Source organism: Dama dama, chromosome 30 (genome assembly GCF_033118175.1).
Source record: "Dama dama isolate Ldn47 chromosome 30, ASM3311817v1, whole genome shotgun sequence".
NCBI classification, from domain to species: domain Eukaryota; kingdom Metazoa; phylum Chordata; class Mammalia; order Artiodactyla; family Cervidae; genus Dama; species Dama dama.
In genome coordinates, this window is record NC_083710.1 from 33,901,428 (window position 1) to 33,926,310 (window position 24,883).

A 24,883-nucleotide genomic window follows, 5' to 3' on the forward strand; every position below is an offset into this window, starting at 1 on the left:
AAATCTGCTGCTCCTAGTTTGCAGAACTGTGAGAAACACATTTCTGTTGTTGATAAGCCACCCAGTCTATGGTTTTTTGTTACTAGCCTGAATGCACTAAGACATCAATATAAACATCCATCGATAGGAAATGGAAGAACTGTATTATATCGTTACAGTAATTAAAATGAGCTAACTTTACATTTGGGCTTCCCAGGTGGTGTTAGTGGTTAAGAATCCACCTGCCAATGCAGGAGACATAAGAGATGTGGGTTTGATTCCTGGGTCGGGAAAATCCCCTGGAGGAGGTCATGGCAATCCACTCCAGCATTCTTGCCTGGAGAATCCCATGGACAGAGGAGCCTGGCAGTCTATAGTCCATAGGGTCACAAAGTGTTGGACACGACTGGAGTGACTTAGCATGCATGCAACATTACATTTATAAACATGTATAAACCTCAGAAATACAATGGTGAACAGAAAAAAGCAATCTTGAGAAAGCATAGTATGTGACATTTATATAAAGCTTGAAAACATGTAAAACAATATTATAGAATGCCCATAATAGAGGTATATATAGTAGTAGGAAAAAACATGCATCTGAAAAAATAATCAAAATCAGGATGTGGCGGGTACAGGTGTTGTTATGCAACTTTATAATTTTCATGAATGTTTTACATGTTAAACAAAGCACAGCTGAAATGCTTATCAGCTTGGCACAGATCAAGTTGGAAGACACTTTACGAAACTTAGGTAATCCAGACATCCTCAACCCTTCTGGCACCAGAAACCGGTTTCGTGGAACACAGTATTTCCATGGACCAGGAGGCAGGGGATGGCTTTGGGGTCATTCAAGTGCATTACATTTATTGTGCACTTTATTTCTATTGTTATTACATCAACTCCCCCTCAGATCATCAGGCATTAGACCCCACAGGTTGGGGACCCCATTGTAATTGCCGTTTTACTTCATGTCATTGTAATTTCACTTTCAGACAGTGAGAACAAGTAACCGGTGAGCTGGGGGGAAAGGGACAGAGATGAGGTTGAATAAGGGCTTCTAGAATTCTTTATTACAGCTGTCTGTGAGGATTTTCTGGAAATTTGAGGTGAGGTTTGAGACAGGAAGGAGGCAGCCTGGTGAATAAAGTAGAGAATACCAAGGAGAGATCGGATGATGAACAGTCTGCTTGAGTAGTGAGCCATTTCGGAGTGATTCATGCAGCCAATATTTATGATGTATCACTTATGCACATAAATCACAGAGACGACCTAAAATGTAGCAGAGAAACAAGAGCCAAAAAGGAAATGGAATTTGCTCTCCCCTCCCCCAACCCCATCACTCTGCATTCTAAAGTCAAAGTAGAACAGGACACAGAAAAATCAGGGGCGGTGCGGGGGGGGGCGGGCAGGGAAAGGATTCTAGGGACAGGAGGGTCCCTCTAGAGTGGCTTGTAGCTTCGTACAATGGGAACGGGAAACGGGGGTCCCAGCTGTACTGCTCCGTTTCTCATTCAGACTTGAAACGTTTCCCGCTTGGGGTTGCTTGGCAGAGCACTGGCTGCTCAGAATAGAAAACCTGATCACAGGCTGCTTTTCCTCTGTGACACACCACCTACACCGTAACATGCTTCGGTGACTCAATCAGAAGGTGACGTGCTTTTCAGTTCGCTAGAAGATATCCTGCTTGTCACAAACCAAGTAACTCTTGCCAGCATTTTCCAGTACAGCCTATTCGGTTATGGATCCCTCTACTAAACATAAGGTCCTCCAGCAGAGAGGGGGGAGGAAGCGTTGCTGCTAACGTATTAGCATCTTGCAGCGTATTCACGACGACTTCCTGTGGAGCTCAATGAAATGCCAGGGCTCAGTTGTCACAGGGGACTGTGTTCATTCATTGAGTTCCCTACCGGCAACCCTCCAGAGTGTTACAAATCCACTTAACAACCCCGAATTCTGGGTTTTCTGTTCATATTTGTAAATTAACATAAAGAAATACAGACTCACAAGCAAGGAGAATTTCCATAGGCTGCTGCCAAGAGGTTTTGTGTTTATTTTGGCATTCAGAAGAAATCTTTTTGAATCCCTAAAGTGGGGAGCAGTTCTTTTCATTAGGAATAAGTGAGGCTGGCCTAAAATGGTTCTGGGCTTTCAAAAAAGTCTCACTTCTAACGAAAGCACTGACGCAGAAGTATGTGAACAAAACAGAGCAAAGCCTCATGGTGCCTGGATAAGGCAGAAACTGAGGTACAAGGTGCCTCACTTTCTTCTCTGGGTTATTATCTCCTCCCATTACCTTCAAGAAAAGGCAACATCAGAGAGACAAAATTGCCACCCTGAAAATCTTTTTAATCCTTTCCCTCCACTTAGTCAAATTCCAGTTCACTTTAGAGGACTCAGGTACCACTTCCTGGCTTTTCTCATCATTAACTTTTCACCTCCTCCCAACTTGCCAAGGAGAAATAGGAAGATTAACAAGTGAAAAGGCTGAGTTTCCACATTCTAAAGGGAGGTGACATTCCAGATGAAGCTTGGGGTTCGGACCAAGCTCTGGGAGAACACTGCAGGCTCGTGGGCAGTGAGACTCAGGGCCAGGTGAGGCCAGGGGCCCCACAGTGACCACTGCTGTTGGGGAGCTGGGTCCTTGCTCTTCACAGACCTGAAACACAGAGCGCCTCTACCTGTCAGGAGTGGCCCCTTGGCACGCAGGGCAGCTACATGTTTATTTAAGAACCCTACTCCTCTAAGGCAGTGTTCTTGACCCTTTCTCACTGACATTCACAGTAGGAAATACCTGTTACTTTACCATCTGTGTTGGTCAGGGTCCACCAGTCAGGAAAAAAAGAAACTAAGTATTTTAACAGAGAGAATTTAACATAGGGAACTGGTTGAACAGAAGTTGGAGGGCCTAAAAAACTAAAAAGGAACACTGGAGTAACCCATACATCATAATTGCCTTGGGGACTGGAGATCAGAACAGTGAAGGGCCAGCAACTTTAAGGTGAGGTGCTGAGGAGTTGGGCCATCAGAGAGGAGGTTTCACTAAGAAGAAAAGCTAAAGACCCACCAGTCAAAAACATTCTGTCCTTTTAACGCAAAAGATATTATAAAGGTGTTTTGGGGGAATATCTAGAAATGCACATCAGAGGAGCTTGAAATTTAATAAGGAGAAAAGACAAAAGCCAATGAGTAATCAATACTTGATCAGCCACTAGGCAGCCTGGTTAGATGTCAAGTGGATGACATAGGGGAGTAATACTGGGTAGTATAGGATTGTGAGGGGGAATGATCTGGGAAGGTTTCTTGTCAAGGCCTGAGTTATTTTTGATGGAACAGGCAGAGTTTAGGGAAGGAAGGGAGCATCCCAGGTGAAGAGAACACCAGGAGCAACAGGACGAGTCCCTGCATGTCTGGTGTGGTGCTGAAACCTGGGAGTCAGAACCAGCGAGGGAAACCTGCGTGCTGGCCAGGGCCAAGATGAAGCCTTGCACGTGGAGAGGGTCTGTGAACTGAACGTTGGAAACTGTGCCCACGTTTAAGAAGCAGGTAGAAGACATAGTTAGGAACTCAGTGACAATGCTTTGCAGAGAACCAAGGTCAAGGAGCATGTAGGAGGGAGGTCTGCAAAGTCAAAGGCTGCTGAGCCCAAGGAACTGAGGACTGAGGGAAAACTCTGGTTCGTGTTAGAAGCATGTCGTTTCTCTCTTTTTTTGGGGGGGGTCTGCTGCACAGCTTGTGAGATCTTAGTTCCCAGACCATGGACTGAACCCCAGGCCCCACAGTGAAATCACCAAGCCCTAACCACTGGACCGCCAGGGAATTCTCATGAAGTCTCTTTGATGAGGGTAATGGCTCTTGACCATATTGTCTATCTCAGTGGATCAATCATTTGAATTTGCTTGGTGTGTTTAACTATCACTTGAACTGGTAGAAAGTACTGAGAGAAAACACCCAGTCCCCATGGTTTCCCAGCCGTCCAGAGCAAGTTAGGTTTTTTTAAGGCTGTGCTTCAGTGGCTCGTGGTCTTCTCGTGTGTAACTGCCCTCCTTCAGCTTCCTGCAAAGCAGCTGTTCCCTTTTGCTGCTGTCATCCACTCTCCTCAAGGGGCCTGTCCTTCTGAGCAGAGGCTCTGGGATCCTGACTCAAGAAAACAAGGAGGAGTTACACATGGGACCTTGTGTTCGGAGGCCTGTTCATGGTTGTGGGCTGCACTGAGACCCCAGCCAGCTGCCTTGCAATTGCGAGTAACTGCGAACGAGGGAAATCAGATGAGGGATCGATGGATTAGGTGAACCTGTCACCCCAACTAAACATGTGTTCAGCTGGGAGCCGAGCAGTATCAGCTTCCCCAGGAGAAAAGGAGAGTCTATTTATAGCCTTATTGTATATGCACAGTTGTGACCAAATTGCTAGAGGTGACAGGTCTGGGTGTTGCTTCTGTGCTCGTTACACAATCAGGTTTTGTTCTGGATTTTCTCGTTTGAATACTGTCATTTCTTCTGCACAACAGAAGCTGTGATCTTATAGACTTTGGTTTCTTTTTTCCCTCCTAGACATCAGATTAAGCTACTGGCAACCCCTTTCTCACTTATACTAAATAGTTTTCATAAAACTAGTTTTATACTAAATAGTTTTACAGGCTACCACTCTGTCGGTAGCCTAAACACATCATGTGCATAAGCTGCTTAATACTTACTGAGTAACTATACTGTGGGCTGAATCAAATAGAATATGCAGATATATTCTGGGGTGAAGACTATTATTTTAATAGCTGGCACTACAGTTTCTCTTGGCAATGTACTTTCTTGGTATAGGAACATACTTTGATAAACAGTTTAGGAATGGACGGTGGCTCTAAGTATAGACTCGGAGACAAAGATAAGTAAGAGTACTAAGTAAGGAGAGTATATCCTTCATTTAAAACACTTCAGTTGCTCCAGACCTTCAGAAGACTCTGCTATACAAACAACCAAAGAGTCTGCTTTCCACATCGTGTGGCAGCAGGAGAGATGTGAGGGAGTCTAACTGTTCAGAGAAAACTAGAGCTTGGAACCAGAATTGACCCTGAAACTGTAAGCCCCCAGGGAACATGTGACCTTGGAGAGAACCCTGGCCTTCCGCAGGAGTTGGAAAAGGGACTTGAGTCAATTTCCACAAAACCCCTGTGGACAAGGTGACCCCAGCTGAAAACTGGATGACATACATGGCAGCTTGCTATTTTTAATCACGATTTCTGGAGAGACATTTATTACTAGAAAACAACAGGGCCAGTAATACCTACTTCCTCCTCCATTTACTTCAATCTGTAGGCCTCATTTTCCTCATCTACATTTCTGGAAACTGGAGCTAGAATATGTATATGGTCTTTATTAACATCTACAGCTCACTGGAAGGACTGACGCTGAAGCTCCAATACTTTGGCCACCTGATAGGAAGAGCTGACCCACTGGAAAATATCCTGATGCTGGGATTGAGGGCAAGAGGAGAAGAAGGCGACAGAGGATGAGATGGTTGGATGGCATCACCAACTCAAAGGACATAAATTCGAGGAAACTCTGGGAGATGGTGGACAGAGGAGGCTGGGGTGCTGTAGTCCATGGGGTCATAAAGAGTCAGACACGACTTAAAAAGACTTAACAACAGCTCTAATAACAATCGCTAACATTTTTAATGTTCCTTTTTGAGGTAAATTTACTTACAGTGAAACATACAGATCTACAGGTAGCATTTCATGGGTTTTGACAAATGCATATACCCTCCTAAAGTGAAAGTTGCTCAGTCGTGTGGGATTCTTAGGGACCCCATGGACTGTAGCCCACCAGGCTCCTCTGTCCATGGGGATTCTCCAGGCCAGAATACTGGAGTGGGTGACCCTTCTTTTCTCCAGGGTATCTTCCCGACCCAGGAATCTAACCAGGGTCACCTGCATTGCAGGTGGATTCTTTACCAGCTGAGTTACCAGAGAAGCCTCCTAACCCAAACCCTAAGCAAGATACAGAACTTTTCCATCACAGAAAAATTCTCTCTTCAGGCAAACTACACCCTCTCCTCCAGGCTCCCACCCTTCTGGCTCTGATCACCACGTATCAAAGAACTAATATTTAAAAATTATGTTTAAATGCCAGCATTTTAGGGTGCCTCATTAGTATCAAAGCTTTTATTTCTCACAAGTCCTGTGAAGCAGTTATTACCTCCATTTTGCATACGAAAACGTTGAGCATCAGTACGATTCACCTGCCCCTGGTTATCAGTGTTTTAGAAGTTGTTGCTCTTAACCTCACAGCATCTCTGAGGTGGGTCACAACCAGTCCACACTGATTGCTGTTACTGCTGCTAAGTCGCTCAGTCGTGTCCGACTCTGTGCTACCCCACAGATGGCAGCCCACCAGGCTCCTCTGTCCCTGGGAATCTCCAGGCAAGAACACTGGAGTGGGTTGTCATTTCCTTCTCCCCCACACCGATTATTCAAGGGTTATTAGAGACCAACTGTCAATTGAAATCAACGCCACTTAACACATTCTCAAGCCTTCTGAATAATTGTAAAGGCCGTGTGCATTACGTTTTAGTAAATGATTCGTTTTATCCCACTCAGAAAATGGAAGAAAGGAGGTGTGAAAGGCTGCAGATTTGGTTTTTACTGGTGAAGAAGCCCCAATGAGGTGGCTTTTAGGTTCCAAACACGCCAGACGGCCGGGCCAGAGGAGGCTGCCAGGATGGGCGGCGAGGGAGGGGCTGGACCCGCGACCTTTCCAGAGCCGGCGCCGCTCCTTCCTCTGACGCCAGTCGCATCTCTCTCTCAGGAGAGAGCGGACTCGCGTCCTGGCACGGGGGTTGGACGCTGCAGCGCAGGACTCGTCGGCGGCCCCGGAGCTCAGCTCGTCAGCCGCCCGCCTCAGTGTCGCCGTCTCCCTCCGCTCCCCGGCGCACCCTCGCGCCTCCCCGTTCCCGCAGCCCCGGCCGCAGCCCAGGCTCCTCCCCGAGCCGACTCCGAACCCTCGCGCTACCCCCCAGCCCCACCGCGCGGCCCACGGCTGTCATGGCAACCGGCGGCCGCCGCCGCCGCCTCTTGACGCGCGTAGGGAACTAACGGACTCCGCGGCGGCGGCGGCGGCCTGTGTCCCACCCCAACCCCGCCTGGACCGCGGCAAAAACGGTCGGCCGACCTGCGCCACCTAGGTAATGAATCCGAGGTGGGGCGGGGGCCAGCGAGAGAGCCGGTGGTGGGGTGCTTGGGTGGACAGCCACACCCCAGCTCCCGCTGCCGGAGACGCTGGGGCCATGCGCGGCGGGGGAGACTGCGTGCTGCGCGAGAGGGGGTGAGAGAGAGGCCGCGAGCGGTGGGCGCGCGGGGCATTATGGGGATTGTAGTTCAGCGGCGCCTCGGGCCTGCGGCCTTGGTGGCTCGGCCCGGACGGGCGAACTACAAAGCCCGGCGGCCCCGACAGCTGGGAAAGACTGATAAACTTTGAGCCGGTCGGGGGACAGGGAGAGTCTCTCTCTCTTTGGTGAGGGGATTCTGGGGTGGTCGCTGAATGGGGTTCTGAGAGCTAAAGGGTAAGTGGAGGTGAGACTCGGGCGTTCCGCCCTGCCATTTGTCCCGCCCCGGCTGCAGCGCTGTCTCCACCCCGGCCCGGCCACCGCCCCGCGTAGAGTCGGGGAGGAGTCGCCTCCGGGGCCGCGGGGCCTCGGGCCTTCGGCGCCTCTCACCCTCCCTAGTTGCTGCCTCTTGGTGCAGAACCGTATGTATGGCACACTTTTGATGGGCGACCGAAACACTATATTTTAACCGATTTTTCTCCTTTCCCTGATTTCCTCCTTTATTGCTAGGTACTTGATCAGATTTATTCTGAAGTAGTTCAGAGGTGTTTGCATTAATTAAACCCATTGGTTAATAATTATTCAAAGGGCATTAGTGTTTAAAGGTTAAGTGTGGAAGTAGATAAAAGGTACCGTGCTGTTGTGTAGTAGTATCTGATATTTTTTCCGTTTTGCATTTTATTTATTGAGGGCCAAGATTACAAAGTGAGCACTCCTTTACGTCCGCCTACTAGCCTGAACACTACGTACACATATTTTTATGCCATTTTATGATTATTTCAACTTTGAATTACTAAAATTTTTTTTAAGTACAGGATTGTGTTTTTAAACTAAATTTTTAGCAGTGGGTAGTAATAATTATTTTCTTCTATTATTACAATGTTTTTCAAAATTTCTTAGGACCATTTTTCAGAATGAAAAGTCCCCTGTTCTTTTTTAATGCTCTGCAATACATTTTAGTCCCTAAAGTTTGCCCAGGCCCTGGAGGTAAGGAAGCTGATACAAGATTTAGAAAACCTCCCTAATCCACCCTTTTAAAATTTTTCAATAGATAGATAACTATCCTAGAAATCTGGTATTTTACAATACCAGAAAATTATTGGTGTTGGAAAATTATTGGTGCAGTATGGGCTTATTTTGTGTGTGTGTGTTTCTAAACAAGAAGACAGCTTAAGGTCACTATGAAATTAATTTTCTCTCACTATAAGATTCATTTTCTCTTTGGTCACTGTAAACTTGATTTAAAGAAGCAGTTTTGTAGGAGGAGATAAAAAGTAACTTTAATAAGACCACTGAGGATAAAATCGAGGCCTTATACATAAGGAATTTGAAATATTTATTCATTTAGGAGTCATTCATTCATTCAGGATTTGTTAAGGATCTATTATCACATATGATATTGCACAAGGCAATATGCCAGGTGGTGGGAATTAAGAGCTGATAGAAGGTAATCTGTGTCCTGCATGGGCACACAGTCATGTCATCATAATAGTGTGGAGAGACGGGTGCAAGTTGTTGCAAGAGCCCAGAGTGGGAATATGTTATAGTGATATTGTATCACAATAACATGTATTGAATACTTACTCTATGGGAGGCATATTTTGCATGCAGCCCCTTATTTTATCCTCACAACAATCCTATGAAGTAGCTCCTGTTATTTAGAGATGAGGAAACAGCCTCAGAGACCTTGCCCATAGCTGAATAAGGTCATAGCTGAGTAAGGTGTGAACCTGGGATTTCAACCCAAGTGGGTCTAACTCATTTAAATGATCTCAACCATTGATGGCATCCTTTGTACCCTTGGGGAGGATTGTGACTCTGTCTAAGGAGATTAAGAGAAATCTCCAGAATGATGTGACATTTGACTTGTGCTAGGAAAGTTTATTAAGCTTTTATTGGAGTGAGGCTGAGGAAAGCCTTTCTAGGCAAATGGCATAACAAAAGCAAAGGAGAGATTTGAGTGTTTTGTGTTTGGGGCATCCTTGACTGTTCTGATGACTGAAACCCAGAATCCTTGCAATGTAGTGGAGAGACCAGATATCAGAGTACTTGGTACCATGATAAAGAATTTAGAATTTTTCTTCAACATGGGGTCACCATTGAAGAATTTCCAGTGGAGTAGTGGCCTTACTGGGCTTCGTAGGTGGCTCAGTGGTTAAGAACCCGCCTGCGATGCAGGAGACTCAAGTTCGATCCCTGGGTCAGGAAGATGCCCTGAAGGAGGAAAATGGCAATCCACTCCTGTATTCTTGCTTGGGAAATCCCATGGACAGAGGAGCCTGGCGGGCTACAGTCCATGGGGTTGCAAAGAGTATAACATAACTTAGCTACTGAGCACACATGCAGTGGCCTTAACAGGTTTGTATTTTAGAAAGATAAACATAGTTTAAAGTAGAACTTTTTTCTTAAACCTCACATGTAAATATTATAACTGAACTAGATAGATTCCCTGATAGCTCAGCTGGTAAAGAATCTGCTCACAATGCAAGAGACCCTGGTTTGACTCCTGGGTGGGGAAGATCCACTGGAAAAGGGATAGGCTACCCACTTCAGTATTCTTGGGCTTCCCTGGTGTCTCAGCTGGTAAAGAATCCAGCTGCAGTGCGGAAGACCTGGGGTTGGAAGATCCTCTGGGGAAGGGAATGGCTACCCAGTCCAGTATTCTGGCCTGCAGAATTCTATGGACTGTATAGTCCATGGGGTTGCAAAGAGTTGGACACGACTGAGCAACTTTCACTCACATTAAAAATTAGTTTGAAAATATTTGCTTTCCTACTTAAAAACCATTACTGTGAAGACAAAAGAATTAACTTAAAAGTTAATATAAAAATTATAGTGACCGCTGAAGCAATTTTGGGTTCTGAGAACAAGCTGGTTTTTCAGTTCAGTCCAGTCACTCAGTCGTGTCTGACTCTTTGTGACCCCATGGACTGCAGCACACCAGGCCTCCCTGTCCATCACCAACTCCTGGAGTTTACTCAAACTCATGTCCATTGAGTCGGTGATGCCATCCAACCATCTAATCCTCTGTCGTCCCCTTCTCCTCCTGCCTTCAATCTTTCCCAGCATCAGGGTCTCTTCAAATGAGTCAGTTCTTTTCATCAGGTGGCCAAAGTATTGGAGTTTCAGCTTCAACGTCAGTCCTTCCAGTGAACACCCAGGACTGATCTCCTTTAGGATGGACTGGTTGGGGCTCCTTGCAGTCCAAGGGACTCTCAGGAGTCTTCTCCAACACCACAGTTCAAAAGCATCAATTCTTTGGCACTCAGCTTTCTTTATAGTCTAACTCTCACATCCATACCTGACTACTGGAAAAACCATAGCCTTGACCAGACTGACCTTTGTTGGCAAAGTAATGTCTCTGCTTTTTAATATCCTGTCTAGGTTGGTCATAACTTTCCTTCCAAGGAGTAAGCGTCTTTTAATTTCATGGCTACAGTCACCATCTGCAATGATTTTGGAACCTGAAAAAATAAAGTCAGCCGCTGTTTTCCCATCTATTTCCCATGAAGTGATGGGACCAGATACCATGATCTTAGTTTTCTGAATGTTGAGCTTCAAGCCAACTTTTTCACTCTCCTCTTTCACTTTCATCAAGAGGCTCTTTAGTTCTTGTTCACTTTCTGCCATAAGGGTGGTGTCATCTGCATATCTGAGGTAATGAATTTTCTCCCAGCAATCCTGATTCCAGCTTGTGCTTCATCCAGCCCACCATTTCTCATGATGTACTCTGCATATGAGTTAAATAAGCAGGGTGATAATATACAGCCTTGATGTATTCCTTTTCCTTTTTGGGACCAGTCTGTTGTACCATGTCAAGTTCTAGCTGTTGCTTCCTGACCTGCACACAGATTTCTCAAGAGACAGGTCAGGTGGTCTGGTATTCCCATCTCTTTCAGAATTTCCCACAGTTTGTTGTGATCCACACAGTCAAAGGCTTTGGCATAGTCAATAAAGCAGAAATAGATGTTTTTGTGGAACTCTCTTGCTTTTATGATGATCCAGCTGATGTTGGCAATTTGATCTCTGGTTCCTCTGCCTTTTCTAAATCCTACTTGAACATCTGGAAGTTCACAATTCACGTATTGCTGAAGCCTGGCTTGGAGAATTTTGAGCATTCCTTTGCTAGTGTGTGAGATGACTGCAATTGTGTGGTAGTTTGAGCATTCTTTGGCATTGCCGTTCTTTGGGGTTGGAATGAAAACTGACCTTTTCTAGTCCCGTGGCCATTTCTGAGTTTTTCAAATTTGCTGGCATATTGAGTGCAGTACTTTCACAGCATCATCTTTTATGATTTGAAATAGCTCAATTGGAATTCCATCACCTCCACTAGCTTTGTTTGTAGTGATGCTTCCTAAGGCCCACATGACTTCACATTTTAGTTTTCCCAAATGTGTGTCTTAGTCGTGGTATAAGAGAGAAATGCAGTTATGCTGGGGAAAAAGCTTTGTGTGCATGCATTTGTTTTGTGGGTTGATGGTAGATTTAAAGAAGAGAAGGGTGTGGTTGGAGATGCTGCTGAAGAGATAGGTTGGAACCAGGAATTTGTTAGGTTTAGATCTGAGTCATGAAGGAGACAAGTCATAATTATGTAGAACCATATGAGGCAGCATTTTTTTCTTCTTAGTCTGAGCATGAACTTGAACTGAGCTCTTCTTTTTGTTCTGAGACTAAAACTCTCCTTGAAGATATTACTTGGACTGTTGTATATAGGGCAACACTACTGGGTCAGTTCAATTGCAAATATTGTAAGAAGATGCTGATTCATTTTTGAATACATGATAATGCTCAAAATAACTTGTCAAGTATGTGGCATTGTTAAAATATATCTATGCCTCCCTCAGATGTAACCTGACCATTTAAAAGTCCTAGAAACTCTTCTAATTTAAATTCAAGGAGATTTTTTAAAAAATCCTCTTACGTTTCAAAGAGTTTAAATGGTTAAACCTTTTAAAACCTCTATTCACAGAGGTTATGGTTAAAAGTAATTAAAGTTGTGATAGAGCTTCTAGGAATTACAGTGAAAACTGGGTTAGTTGAAAGCGGCTTCAAACTTATGCATTAATATTGAGTGTGGAGTGAAAATAATAGCTTACATTGGTTCAGTGTTATGTGCTTGGAATGATGCTAATGTATTTCACATTTAATTTTTGCAATAACCTTGTGATGATAAATATTATTTTCCCTATTTTATAGATGTAGAACTATGTAGAGGCTGAGACAAGTTACATGATTTGCTTGAGATCACAACTAAAAATTTGTGGTGCCTGGATTCATACCCAGGCTTTTCTGCCTGAAATTTTAATATTTCCTTCACACTTGAATAGTTTAGCTTGGTATACAAGTCTATATTGGCAGCCTCCAACTAGTAGCACATGAGAGACATTATTCTGCTGCCTCCAGGCTTCCAGTATTCCTTTTGGAAAGTTAGCTGTCAATATATTATTTTTCCTTTGTTGATAATATATCATTTCTCTCTATCGGTTTTAGGTTTTGTAGTTTTACTGCGTTGTCCTAGATGTGGACTTGTTTTTATTTATTTTGAAACAGAGTTACTGTCTTGTATAGATTTTGAAAAAGTTTTAGCCATTATGTATTGAATATTGCTCTCTCCTTTTTTTTCTCCTAGAATTCGTAATAGACATATATTGGGCTATGTCTTTGTACTCTCTGCACTTCTTATCTTTGTTTACTTATTCTGTATTTATATGCTGCATTCTGGGCAAGTTCTATAGCCCTATAGTCTGGTTTCTTGATCCTCCTTTCATCTGTGCCTGATCTGCTATTTCCTCAGTGCACTGAGTTTTTCATTTCAGTGAACATTTCATTTTAATGCTAAAAGTTGTTGATTCTTTTTCAGACCTGTCTATTCATTTTTAAATGGCTTGCTCCTATGTTTTTAGGTATACTTATTTTGTAGTGACTATTAGATTATCAAGTGCTTTTGATAATAGCAATAATTCTGCTGTATGTTGTAGCATTTGCCTCACTGTTATAATAGATTGTAATTTTTGTACCTTGAAATTTTAGATATGACCTCAGTGCAAATACTGTGAAGTCTTGGTCAAGGATGTATCCTGTACTTTTGGTTGTTTCTGTGAAGTGCCTTATGGAGAACTGGTGAATGAATAAATGCATTTTAGTATATTCACATAATGAGGTGCTGCTCAGCAATAAAAGCATCAAATTACCGATACATACAACAATATGGTTGAATCTCAGAAGCATTATTCTAAATGAAAGAAGTCAAACACCAGAATATATACTATATGATTCTATTTATGTCACATTCCAGAAAAGACAACTCTGTGGTGATTAATGAATGGAACAATGCATGCAGTTGTACACATTTTTCAAAAGAAATAAAATTGTATTCTTAAAATGTGTGAATTTCATGGTGTAAAAAGTATACTTCAGTAAAGCTGATTAAAAACAAAAAAAGCACGCAGCATTCTATGGCAACGGAAGTGAGAATAGTGGCTGCCCTGGAGGGCAAGTACTAACTGTGAGGAGTCATGGCTTCAGTGGGGTAAGAAAATGTTCCATATCTTGATGTGGGTGTTACCTGGGTGTAATCCGTTTTAAAATTCCCTGAAGATATGTTTACTCTGTGTGTCACATACTTCAAAAATAAAGTGCAAAAGGAGAAAAATACTTCATAGAGAGGAGCTAGAATACAAAGTTGAGAAAATCTAGAACAAAGTTGAGCAAAAGAGCAAAGAGGGAAGATAAGTAAATTAGAGGGCTAACCTAGAAAGTCCAATAGCTAAATAAAAGGTGTTCAGAAGAGAGAAAAATGAAAAGAAATCATCAACGAACTAATTCAGAAGTTTTCCTAAAATTGAAAGACACTAGTTTCTAGTTTGAAAGAATCACATATAGACCCATGTCAAAGCATTTCATCAACAGTTTTAGGAAACTTGTGTCAAAGAGAAGATCCTATAAGTTTGCAGAAAGGGAAAAAGACATATATAAGCAATCAGAAATTTGAATGACTTTAGTTGCCTCAACTTAATCTTGAAACTTAGAAGGTAATAGAGCAATGCTTTTACATTTTTAAAGGAAATTATTTGCAAATGAAAATTCAGTAATCAGCCAGACTATCACTGAAGTATGAAGATAGTTTAATAAAGGTGTTTTAAGACATGCATAGTCTCAAAATTTTATTTTACTCCCCATTTATGGAAAATGTATTCTATAAAGGAGACACTTGCTCTTTGGAAGGAAAGCTATGATAAACCTAGACAGCCTATGAAAAAGCAGAGACATCACTTTGCTGACAAAGGTTCATACAGTCAAAGCTATGGTTTTTCCAGTAGTCATGTAGAGATGTGAGAGTTGGGCCATAAAGAAGCCCGAGTGCTGAAGAATTGATGCTTTTGAATTGTGATGCTGGAGAAGACTCTTGAGAGTCCTTTGGACAGTGAGGAGATAAAACCAGTCAATCCTAAAGGAAATCGACCCTGATTATTCATCGGAAGAACTGAAGCTAAAGCTCCAGTACTTTGGCCACCTGATGCAAAGAGCTGACTCATTGGAAAAGACTGTAATGCTGAGGAAGATTGAAGGCAAAGGAAGAAGGAGGGAGCAGAGGATGAGTTGGTTAGGTAGCATCACTGACTCAATGGACATGAGTTTGAGTAAACTCTACGAGATGGTGAGGGACAGGGGAGGCTGGCATGCTGCAGTCTGAAAGTGAAGTTGCTCAGTCGTGTCCGACTCTTTGCGACCCCATTGACTGTAGCCTACCAGGCTCCTCATTCCATGGAATTTTCCAGGCAAGAGTACTGGAGTGGGTTGCCATTTCCTTCTCCAGGGGATCTTCTGAACCCAGGAATCGAACCCGGGTCTCTCGCACTGCAGGCAGACGCTTTACCATTTGAGCCACCAGGGAAGCCCTGCTGCAGTCTGTGGGATCGCTAAGAGTCAGACACGACTTAATGACTGAACAAGAGGGTAAACCAAAAAAGGAAGAAAGACATGTGATAGACCAAAAAAAAAAAAAAGATTCAATATAGAAAAGACAAAGACTACCCTAGATAATTGAAATACCAAATTGAACAGCCTTGGGAGGTAGATAGAGTGTCCAGAGAAAAGGTTAGGCTTGCTTACAGCCTTGAAAGAAAGAAAGTATCTTCATCTGGAACAAAGGGGAGGCATGCATGGTATTCAGTATGATAGATTTGGGTTCCCTAAATTTAGGATTCTTGGGTAATGTAGTCTGCTGCATTTGCTGTTACCACATGGCCCATTACACGTTGCTTTGTAGAAACTGGGGTTTGGGGGACCAGTACAAAACACCCCCACAATCTTAAGTTGCAAGTTTTGTAGTTTGAACTCTTATATTTGAGTCATTCAATTTGAGTTAAATTTTGTATATGTTGTGAGGTAAGACTTGAGACTCAGAATTTTTTTCCCCCTAATATGGATATCTAGCTGTTTCAACGGAGAAGGCAATGGCAACCCACTCCGGTACTCTTGCCTGGAAAATCCCATGGACAGAGGAGCCTGGTAGGCTGCAGTCCATGGGGTTGCTAAGGGTCGGACACAACTGAGCGACTTCACTCATGCATTGGAGAAGGAAATGGCAACCCATTCCAGTGTTCTTGCCTGGAGAATCCCAGGGACGGGGGAGCCAGGGGGGCTGCTGTCTATGGGGTTGCACAGAGTCGGACACGACTGAAGTGACTTAGCAGCAGCAGCAGCTGTTTCAACACCCTTTTTGGAAAAAAAAAAAATATATATATATATATATATTTTTTTTTTTTTTTCATTGATTTGCCTTGACAACTTTGTCAAAAATTAATTGGTCATACACATTTCGGTCTTTCTGTACTCTGATTTGTTCCATTGGTCTGTGTCTAACTTTATGCCAGTCCCATACCGTCTTGATTCCTGTTAATTTTACAATAAATCTTGGAATCAGTATAAGTTGTCCTACTTTACTATAATTTTTGAAACTGTTTTGGCTGTTCTATGTCCTTTGTATTTCCATCTAAGTGTTGAATCAACTTGTCAGTTTTTATAAGAAAGGCTGCTGGGATCTTGATTGGGGTTTCGTTGAGTCTGTGGATCACTTTCAAGAGAATTGACCTTGAGGGTTTCAATTCATAAATGCATGTGCACATACACGCATGTATGTATATCTGTTAACTTAGGTCATCTTTAATTTCTCAGTGCCCAGATCTTATATATGTTTTGTTGCTTTTATCCCTGGAGTATTTAGTATTTTTGAGTGATTTTACTGTTTTGACTTTAGTTTTCAATTTTTTTTATTGTTAGTAGAAATACGATTGATTTTTTAATATTAACCGTGTATCCTGCAACCTTACAAAACTCACTTCCTAGTTCTAGTAATTATTGTAGATTCCCTAGGATTTTCTCCATTAACAATTAACATCGTATGTGAATAAGAGCAATTTTCCTTCTGCTTTTCTAATATGTATCCCTTTTATTTTTTTCTTGGCTAGTTGCACTGGTTAGAACCTATAGTTCTCATGTTGAATAGAAGGGTTGAGAGGAGATTCACTGGCCTTGCTTATTTTTTCTTGATTTGGGAGAGAGTATTCAGTTTTTTCTGGAGAAGGCATTGGCAACCCACCCCAGTACTCTTGCCTGGAAAATCCCATGGGAGGAGCCTGGTAGGCTGCAGTCCATGGGGTTGCTAAGAGTCAGACACCACTGAGCAGCTTCACTTTCACTTTCATGCATAGGAGAAGGAAATGGCAACCCACTCCAGTGTTCTTGCCTGGAGAATCCCAGAGATAGTGGAGCCTGGTGGGCTGCCGTCTGTGGGGTCACACAGAGTCGGACACGGCTGAAGCGACTTAGCAGCAGCAGCAGCATTCAGTTTTTTCACAGTTAATCTGATGATAGCTGCTCTTTGCTAGATTGAGGAATTTCTATTCTCAGTTTGCTAAGCATTCTTATCATGAATGGTATTGAGCTTTGTCCACTACTTTTTCTGCATCTGTTCAGATGATCATGTTTTATTTTTAGTCTCTTAAAATTAGTTTTTTAAATAGATACCTCCTTGAATTTTTTATATAAACTCCACTTGGTCATAATGCATTATCCTTTTTATATACTGGATTTGATTAGCTAAAATTTAAATATTTTTGTATCTATGTTCCTGAGGGATACTGGTAGGTAAGTTTCTTTTCTTATAATGTCTGGTTTTGGTATCAGGCTAACATTGGTCTTAAAATATGAGTTGGAAGTTTTCCACCTGTTTCTTTTTCTGAGAGTTTGTTTGGAAATTGTTTTTTTTTTCCTTAAATACTTGGAAGAATACACTCATGAAGTCTTTTGGATTTGGAGTGTTGGTTTTGTTTTTTGTTTTTCTTTGGTGGGAAGATTTTAAACTACAAATTGAATTTCATTGATTGACACAGGACTATTCAGATTAATTATTTCTTCAGAAATAGCTTTGGTATGTTGTGACTTTATCTTTACAGTTTGTAGTGATGGCCCCTCCTTCATTCCTGATTTTGGTAATTTGTGTTTTCTCTCTCCTTTTCTTGATTAGTATAACTAGAGGTTTAATCATTTTTAATGATCTCTTCAAAGAACCAACTTTTTACGACATTGAAAAATTTTTTCTTGTTTCTATTTTATTGATTTTTGCTTTCAACTGTGTTATGTTCTTCCTTCTACTTCTTTTGGATTTAATGTGCCTTTATTTTCCTAGATTCTTAAGACAAGCTGAAAGCAGGAGTTTGCAAACTACAATCTGGGGACCAAATCTAGCCTGCAACTTGTATTTGAACAGCTGGTGGCTCAGATGGTAAAGAGTCTGCCTGCAGAGCAGGAGACCCAGGTTTGATCCCTGGGTCAGGAAGATCCACTGGAGAAGGGAATGGCAACCCACTTCAGTATTCTTGCCTGGAGGATTCCATGGACAAAGGAGCCCAGTGGGCTATGGTCCATGGGGTCACAAAGAGTCGGACCATACTGAGAGACTAACACCCACACACACATGAACTAAGGATGTTTTTTCTTTTTTTTTTTAACAGTTAAGTCAAACGAGGAATAATGTTTTATGATATGTGAAAATAAATGAAATTCAGTTATCAGTGTCTGTAAATAAAGGTTTATTGGAACACAACCACACTCATTTGTTTTCTTTTTTTTTCATTTGTTTTCATATTGTCTGTGGATGCTTTTGTACAAAGTTGAGTAGTGCCAGTAGTGACTTGGTGGTGTTTCAGTGCTTTACACTGCTGCGTGCTTTCACTATCGTCACAGTGTCTCATGTGCTCTCCATATCCCTGGACTCTGACATTTTACTTTATTATCAGCAGATTCCTGTCATGTTAAAAACAGAAAAGATGAGAAAAATGGATTTGAAGTATTTATACTTTTAAAGCACAGTGAAGTGAGGAATATTGAACAGGATGACAAAGCATTGTGATTATTATGCAATGACTCTACAGGTGTGCTGAAGAAATACAGTTTATACTGATATTACCAGGCGAATCACTCATCGTGGTATTCCTAATTCACAGGAAAGCAGTGGCTAGAAAACTTAAAAAGGAGTATCTTTTCAAGCAGAATTTCCTCATGAAATTAAAAAACAAAAATCAGGCTGCACCCGGAGTAAGTGTCTTGAGTGTCTCATTAGTTGGCCAAAGAAGGAATCATTTGCTGATGGTGACTTAAGTAAATCTTATTTGACTGTAGCAGCCAAAGAAATGTGTCTGGAGAGAATAAACTTGTTTAAGACTATTAGCCTTTTGGTGAGAACAATTGCTAGAATAGTTGAGGACATCAGTCAATTAAAAAAACAAGGCAAATGATTTTGAGTGGTTTTCCTTGGCTCTTGGTGAATTGACAGATGTTACCAGAACAGCTCAAGTGTTTATTTGCAAAGTCAATGCTGAGTTTGAAGTTACTGAAGAAATAATATTTAATGAATAGTGTTCATGGAATAGCTACAGACAGGAATATTTATTAAAAAGTTGAGAATACACTTATTCTGTACAACCTGAAGTGGAATCTGATGTGTTGGAGCTAGTGGTGGTAAAAAAATAAAAATATGTGTAGAAGAGAAAAAAGGCTTACGTGAACAAATTTACAAAGCTGTGAAAACATAGGGTGGTTAAAGTTGATGGTTCTTTACTTTTTTATAATCAGCAGGTATTTTGCAGAGAATATTTGAATCTATCATGTGATAAGAAACCGTTAGTGTCTTAAGACGCAGGAGTGTTACTCTTGAGGGCTTAACCATTGTCAGTTCCTTGAATTTTTGTCAGAAGCAGAATATCCTGACGTCTCCCTACCACACAGCAGTTCCGTGGCTTGTAGTGGCGAAGTTCTATTGCAGTCTTGAGTTATGGGCTAATCTGAAATTTTTCTGAATGAGAGGAACTGTTCTCATCCACTGTTACTGAACACTGAATAGCTTTGGAAAGCAGCTTTGCTGCAGACTTGATAATGTTTCTTAGTAAATTCAATGGAAAGTTTCAGGATCAGACTGCTTACGTGCGAACCTAAAGTTATTTTGATGCCAGCTAATGTTTGAATCACAAGTAGTACTGTGCTATTTTATAATATATAGCTTTCTACACTGTCAAAAGTTAAAGCAAAGAAGTGAGATCTCTGTTCCCATCCAGATTTTCAGTGTATTTGAGCTCAAACTACTTTGATGCAAGTGCAAATGAAATTTCCATATTACAGAATCCATTTAACTGTGTAATGGAGATACTTCCACTTAACCTTCATTTGGAATTGATTAACATGCAGTGTAATGACTTACCAAGAGAAGAATAAAACCTTCAAATGCTTTTCAAACAGTGAATATGCTGGATTGAAATTATATGCTTGTGATTTGATATCAGTATGTGACAATACCTCTCTTGGTAAACAGACACTTTTGAACATGAAATGTGTAAATCTTATTAAAAAGCAGTACTGACACGTGAACATTTGCAGTTGATCTTGATGATAGGAAACACTTAACTCTGAATCCCAACTACATGAAATCATATCCCCTGTTCTGCAAAAAGTTGTACTCAGTGATTACTACTATAATAGTTTGAATTTTGTTAAAAATTATGGACATTTTTGTCTCTTTTATATATAACTACTACATAATACTCTCAAATTTTCCTGTTGCCCCTCAAAGCTAAAAATATTTACTCTAGCCATTCACAGGGAAAGTTTGCTGACCCTACTTTACATGGAAATATTTCCATTGTGCATCTTTGTGTTCTTGCATATATTAGCAGAATTAATGCTTTTGTCTAAGGACTCATTTGAAGAATTGTAATTTAAACTGTGGAAAATTCTGAAAGAGATGGGAATACCAGACCACCTGACCTGCCTCTTGAGAAACCTGCATGCAGGTCAGGAAGCAACAGTTAGAACTGGACATGGAACAACAGACTGGTTCCAAATAGGAAAAGGAGTACATCAAGACTGTATATTGTCACCCTGCTTATTTAACTTATATGCAGAGTACATCATGAGAAACGCTGGGCTGGAAGAAGCACAAGCTGGAATCAAGATTGCCGGGAGAAATATCAATAACCTTAGATATGCAGATGACACCACCCTTATGGCAGAAAGTGAAGAGGAACTAAAAAGCCTCTTGATGAAAGTGAAAGAGGAGAGTGAAAAAGTTGGCTTAAAGCTCAACATTCAGGAAACTAAGATCATGGCATCTGGTCCCATCACTTCATGGGAAATAGATGGGGAGACTGGAAACAGTGTCAGACTTTATTTTTTTGGGCTCCAAAATCACTGCAGATGGTGATTGCAGCCATGAAATTAAAAGACGCTTACTCCTTGGAGGAAAGTTATGACCACATTAAAAAGCAGAGACATTACTTTGCCAACAAAGGTCTTGTCTAGTCAAGGCTATGGTTTTTCCAGTGGTCATGTATGGATGTGAGAGTTGGACTGTGAGGGAAGCTGAGCGCCAAAAAATTGATGCTTTTGAACTGTGGTGTTGGAGAAGACTCTTGAGAGTCCCTTGGACTGCAAGGAGATCCAACCAGTCCATCCTAAAGGGGATCAGTCTTGGGTGTTCATTGGCAGGACTGATGTTGAAGCTGAAACTCCAATACTTTGGCCACGTCATGCAAAGAGTTAACTCACTGGAAAAGACCCTGATGCTGGGAGGGATTGGGGGCAGGAGGAGAAGGGGATGACAGAGGATGAGATGGCTGGATAGCATCACCGACTTGATGGGCATGAGTTTCAGTAAACTCTGAGAGTTGGTGATGGACAGGGAGGCCTGGCGTGCTGCGATTCATGGGGTCGCAAAGAGTCGGACATGACTGAGCAACTGAACTGAACTGAACTGAATTTGAAGAAAAGGCTTTCCATGGTTGTCCTATATTCTGTGGGTAGATCTACTGGATGTTGAAATTTCTTACTATGTAAGACTAGCATACTATTTGCTGCAGTGTGATTCTCAAGTAACATAAATGGTGCCTTCAAGGAACCTATGCTGGGAGAAGGGGCAACTAAAATGGCAGAACACATAAAAAGAAATGACTCTAATATTTTCAGGAATGTACTGGAGTCAGCTAAAATGCCTAGAAGTAGTTGTGGTTAGTTTTGAGGAAGAGGTTCTGAGCCCCTTAAGAACAGATAAGAGGTAGAGAGGAAGAGCCAGGCTACTCCCATCAAAATTTAATCCCCTCAGGAAAGCATGGGACAAAATGATTTTTCTCTAAGTGTATTTCTTGGTTTACTGTTCCAGGAAGAGTAGGTCAATTTGGACTCCTTCCCAAGATTTCATTCTTCTGGATCTCTGGATAGTTTCCAGTGGAAAGTGTCTTTGCATAGAAGCCTTGTATGATCTTGGGAGACTGTTGAGAAGTCTGGGAAAAAGCCAGAATTATTGAGCTGGAGGGCTTTGGTGGAAACGAGAGGTTCAGATGGTATTTGTCCTAGCTTCTTGTAGAAGGGGAAGATTAATGATAGTGATTTGCACAGGCAAAAAGCTCTAGAGAATGGCAGGAGCATAGATTACCAGATTGGGGCGCATCAGATAGTTAAATTCAGGTTTTTGCGTAGATTTAAGTTGTATGAAACACTTAAATGCATATAAATGATGCATGGACAACTATAGGCTGTAGTTTTAAAATGTGTTCCTTAAGTCAGAAAGTTCCTGCCCTTTTTGGTCTTGGGGCCAGATAGTTTTAGTGAAAAATAATTTTTGCAGTTTTAATTGATGTCGGTGGAAAATCTGAGCTATTTATATGTTTAGCTTTACATTGTCAAGAATAAACCGACTAAAATAAAGCAAGTTGATCTTTACTGTTAGTGTAGCTTGTGGTGATTATGACTGAGCAAGGAGAACTGATGTCCAATTTATGTAGCTGGAACATAAATTGATAGTGCAGATCTGTGTCATTTCTCTGGTTATCTCCGTTGGTGTTCTTTTGTAGTCTGTGCATTTCCAAAATTGGGAACTTTGTCCAGTATCATTATAAGATGCATTCAGATAACCTCAAAGAATGAGAGAAACATTTTGACTTTCAAAGTAGTTTTAAGCAGATCTTTTAAAGTGTAATAAGAAATGCTTTAAAGTCAGTACTGAAAACTTAATAAAAAGCTATTATATTTTATGTTTAGATCTCTGAAGGATGAATTTGGCTGAGATTTGTGACAATGCAAAGAAAGGAAGAGAATATGCACTTCTTGGAAATTATGACTCATCCATGGTATATTACCAGGGGGTGATACAGCAGATTCAGAGACATTGCCAGTCAGTCAGAGACCCAGCGGTCAAAGGCAGATGGCAGCAGGTAAGAGCACGTGGAAGTGTTCAGTGGGTGAGGACAGCGGTCTGCTACACTGGAAAGATTTGAGTTGGAAAATCAGTTTGAGATTTTGCGAATAGTTCTCTTTTGTCTGAATGCTGAAATATATTTAAAAATGTACTCTGGATAGTTTTTCTGTCTTTCCTAGTTAATATGTATATGTTTTTCATAATATATTGAGTTGGCCAAAAAGTTTGTTCAGTTAGTGAACACATTGTTCAATAAAAGCCTTGGTGAAAATGAAAAAATGTCTTTTAGGTTTACTTAAAACAGAACAAACTTTTTGGTCAACTCAGTATTTTTGAGATGTATTTCAAAGCCATTTAATTCAAATTGATTCTCATTGTTTTTTCCTCTTCAGTTGACTAATTGTGTGTGATTACAAGTTGTAGAAATGAGGTATTTCTATTTGCCCTTTCCCCTTTCATTTTTACATATAATTTTGACCCATTTCACAAAACTTTTCCTTTAAGAAAGTTTCCTCTTCTTTTGAAAGACTCTTTACAAATACAAAGGAGTCAGTAATCTAATAAAACACACTAATATGTTTACTCTGTCTCTTGACTATACAATTTGATTTTATAATATTAGTTAATAAAAACTTGAATTACAATTTCCCCATTTACTCTTAAAACTTAAAATCCTTTTAAAATTAAAAGAACAAAGTCAAGCATTTCTTTGAAGTTTCATTTATGTGCTAATGCATTTCAAGTGTTTCTTTTAATTTTTCCACTGGTCAGAAATTGATGTTTTACTAAGTTTTCAGGGTAAATTTGGCTTATTTTCCAACTTAAGTGTTACCAAATTATGTTGAGTGAGAACAATATATTGGTTTTAACTCAAATTGAAATTTTTGAGTTCTTCTCTCTGGTGTCCTAGCCACAGACAAGACTTGTTTACTAATCCAGCGTGGAAATATTTTTGACATGTTCTTAATTGTGTTAAATGGTGAGCGTTTCTATTCTGGTACTTCTATTATGTTTATTGCCATTAGGTTCTGAAATTTCATTTCTCTTAGTATAGCATATAGTTGCATATATTAGGTGAATTTAGATTTTTCTTTGGTTTTGTGACTTCTTTATATGTTTCTATATGTTATTTGAGATAAAGTTAAGGGAAAGCTTCTTATGCTCTGCTTTATAGTATATTGTGCTTTCTGGTTAAAAAATTAGAATGATTGAAATTAGCTTATAAATGTAATTTTCAATCTGTTATCTGTTTGCCTTTGAAAATTAATTTGGGCTCAAAATTTGAAAACATAAGAATTTCCACATAGTGCTCAGTAAAGTTTTTTAAATGTGGGAAAAATCTTGCCTCTGAGCTTAAAATAAACTATAGCCTGGACTTGAAAAATCTTAAACAAGGCCAAAAGAATTCAGACTTTGATGAAGCAGAACTTAAACTGGAAATGGGTATTATGCCATTCATGGGCTTTTAGATGCCCGTGAGAGGCATTTCATATCTTGTGATAATGGGGATAGGAAATGCTGATGAAAATTTTGGCTGACAAGTTTTGAGGGTATTATTTACAAATATATTAAAAGAATTTAGCATAACATTATAGATTTCTGGGAATGGTTACTGGTTAATAACTTAGTTGCTTGTTTTGAATTGTCTTAATGGTCATCACATTCTTTGGTAGAAAGAATTTCTTTATGAAAGATATATAACTACTTGCCTTAAGAAAAGGTATATGTCTTTTTCCAAACCAATTCCTGCCCTCCTATCTATATTACTTTAAATAGCTCTTTGGTTTTTTGACTGTGTTTTAATGACTCATTTTGCATACTTTGAATGGCATTAAGAAAACT

At 40.9% G+C, this 24,883-nt stretch overlaps 1 protein-coding gene across 7 annotated transcripts in view; it reads left to right on the forward strand.

Moving 5' to 3' along the window:
- The window catches only part of KATNAL1 (katanin catalytic subunit A1 like 1), a 92,582-nt gene that overhangs the window by 28,101 nt on the left and 39,598 nt on the right, over positions 1–24,883 (forward strand). For 2 of the 7 annotated variants that reach the window (XM_061133625.1, XM_061133623.1), the window contains exon 2: positions 22,885–23,057. In XM_061133625.1, the coding sequence (XP_060989608.1) occupies positions 22,896–23,057 (162 nt within the window). In that variant the 5' untranslated portion in view covers positions 22,885–22,895. Of the gene's footprint in view, positions 1–7,013; positions 7,156–7,274; positions 7,296–7,435; positions 7,534–7,576; positions 7,723–22,884; positions 23,058–24,883 lie in introns of those variants that run through there. The other 5 variants (XM_061133627.1, XM_061133621.1, XM_061133626.1 and 2 more) reach the window with 5 other exon arrangements.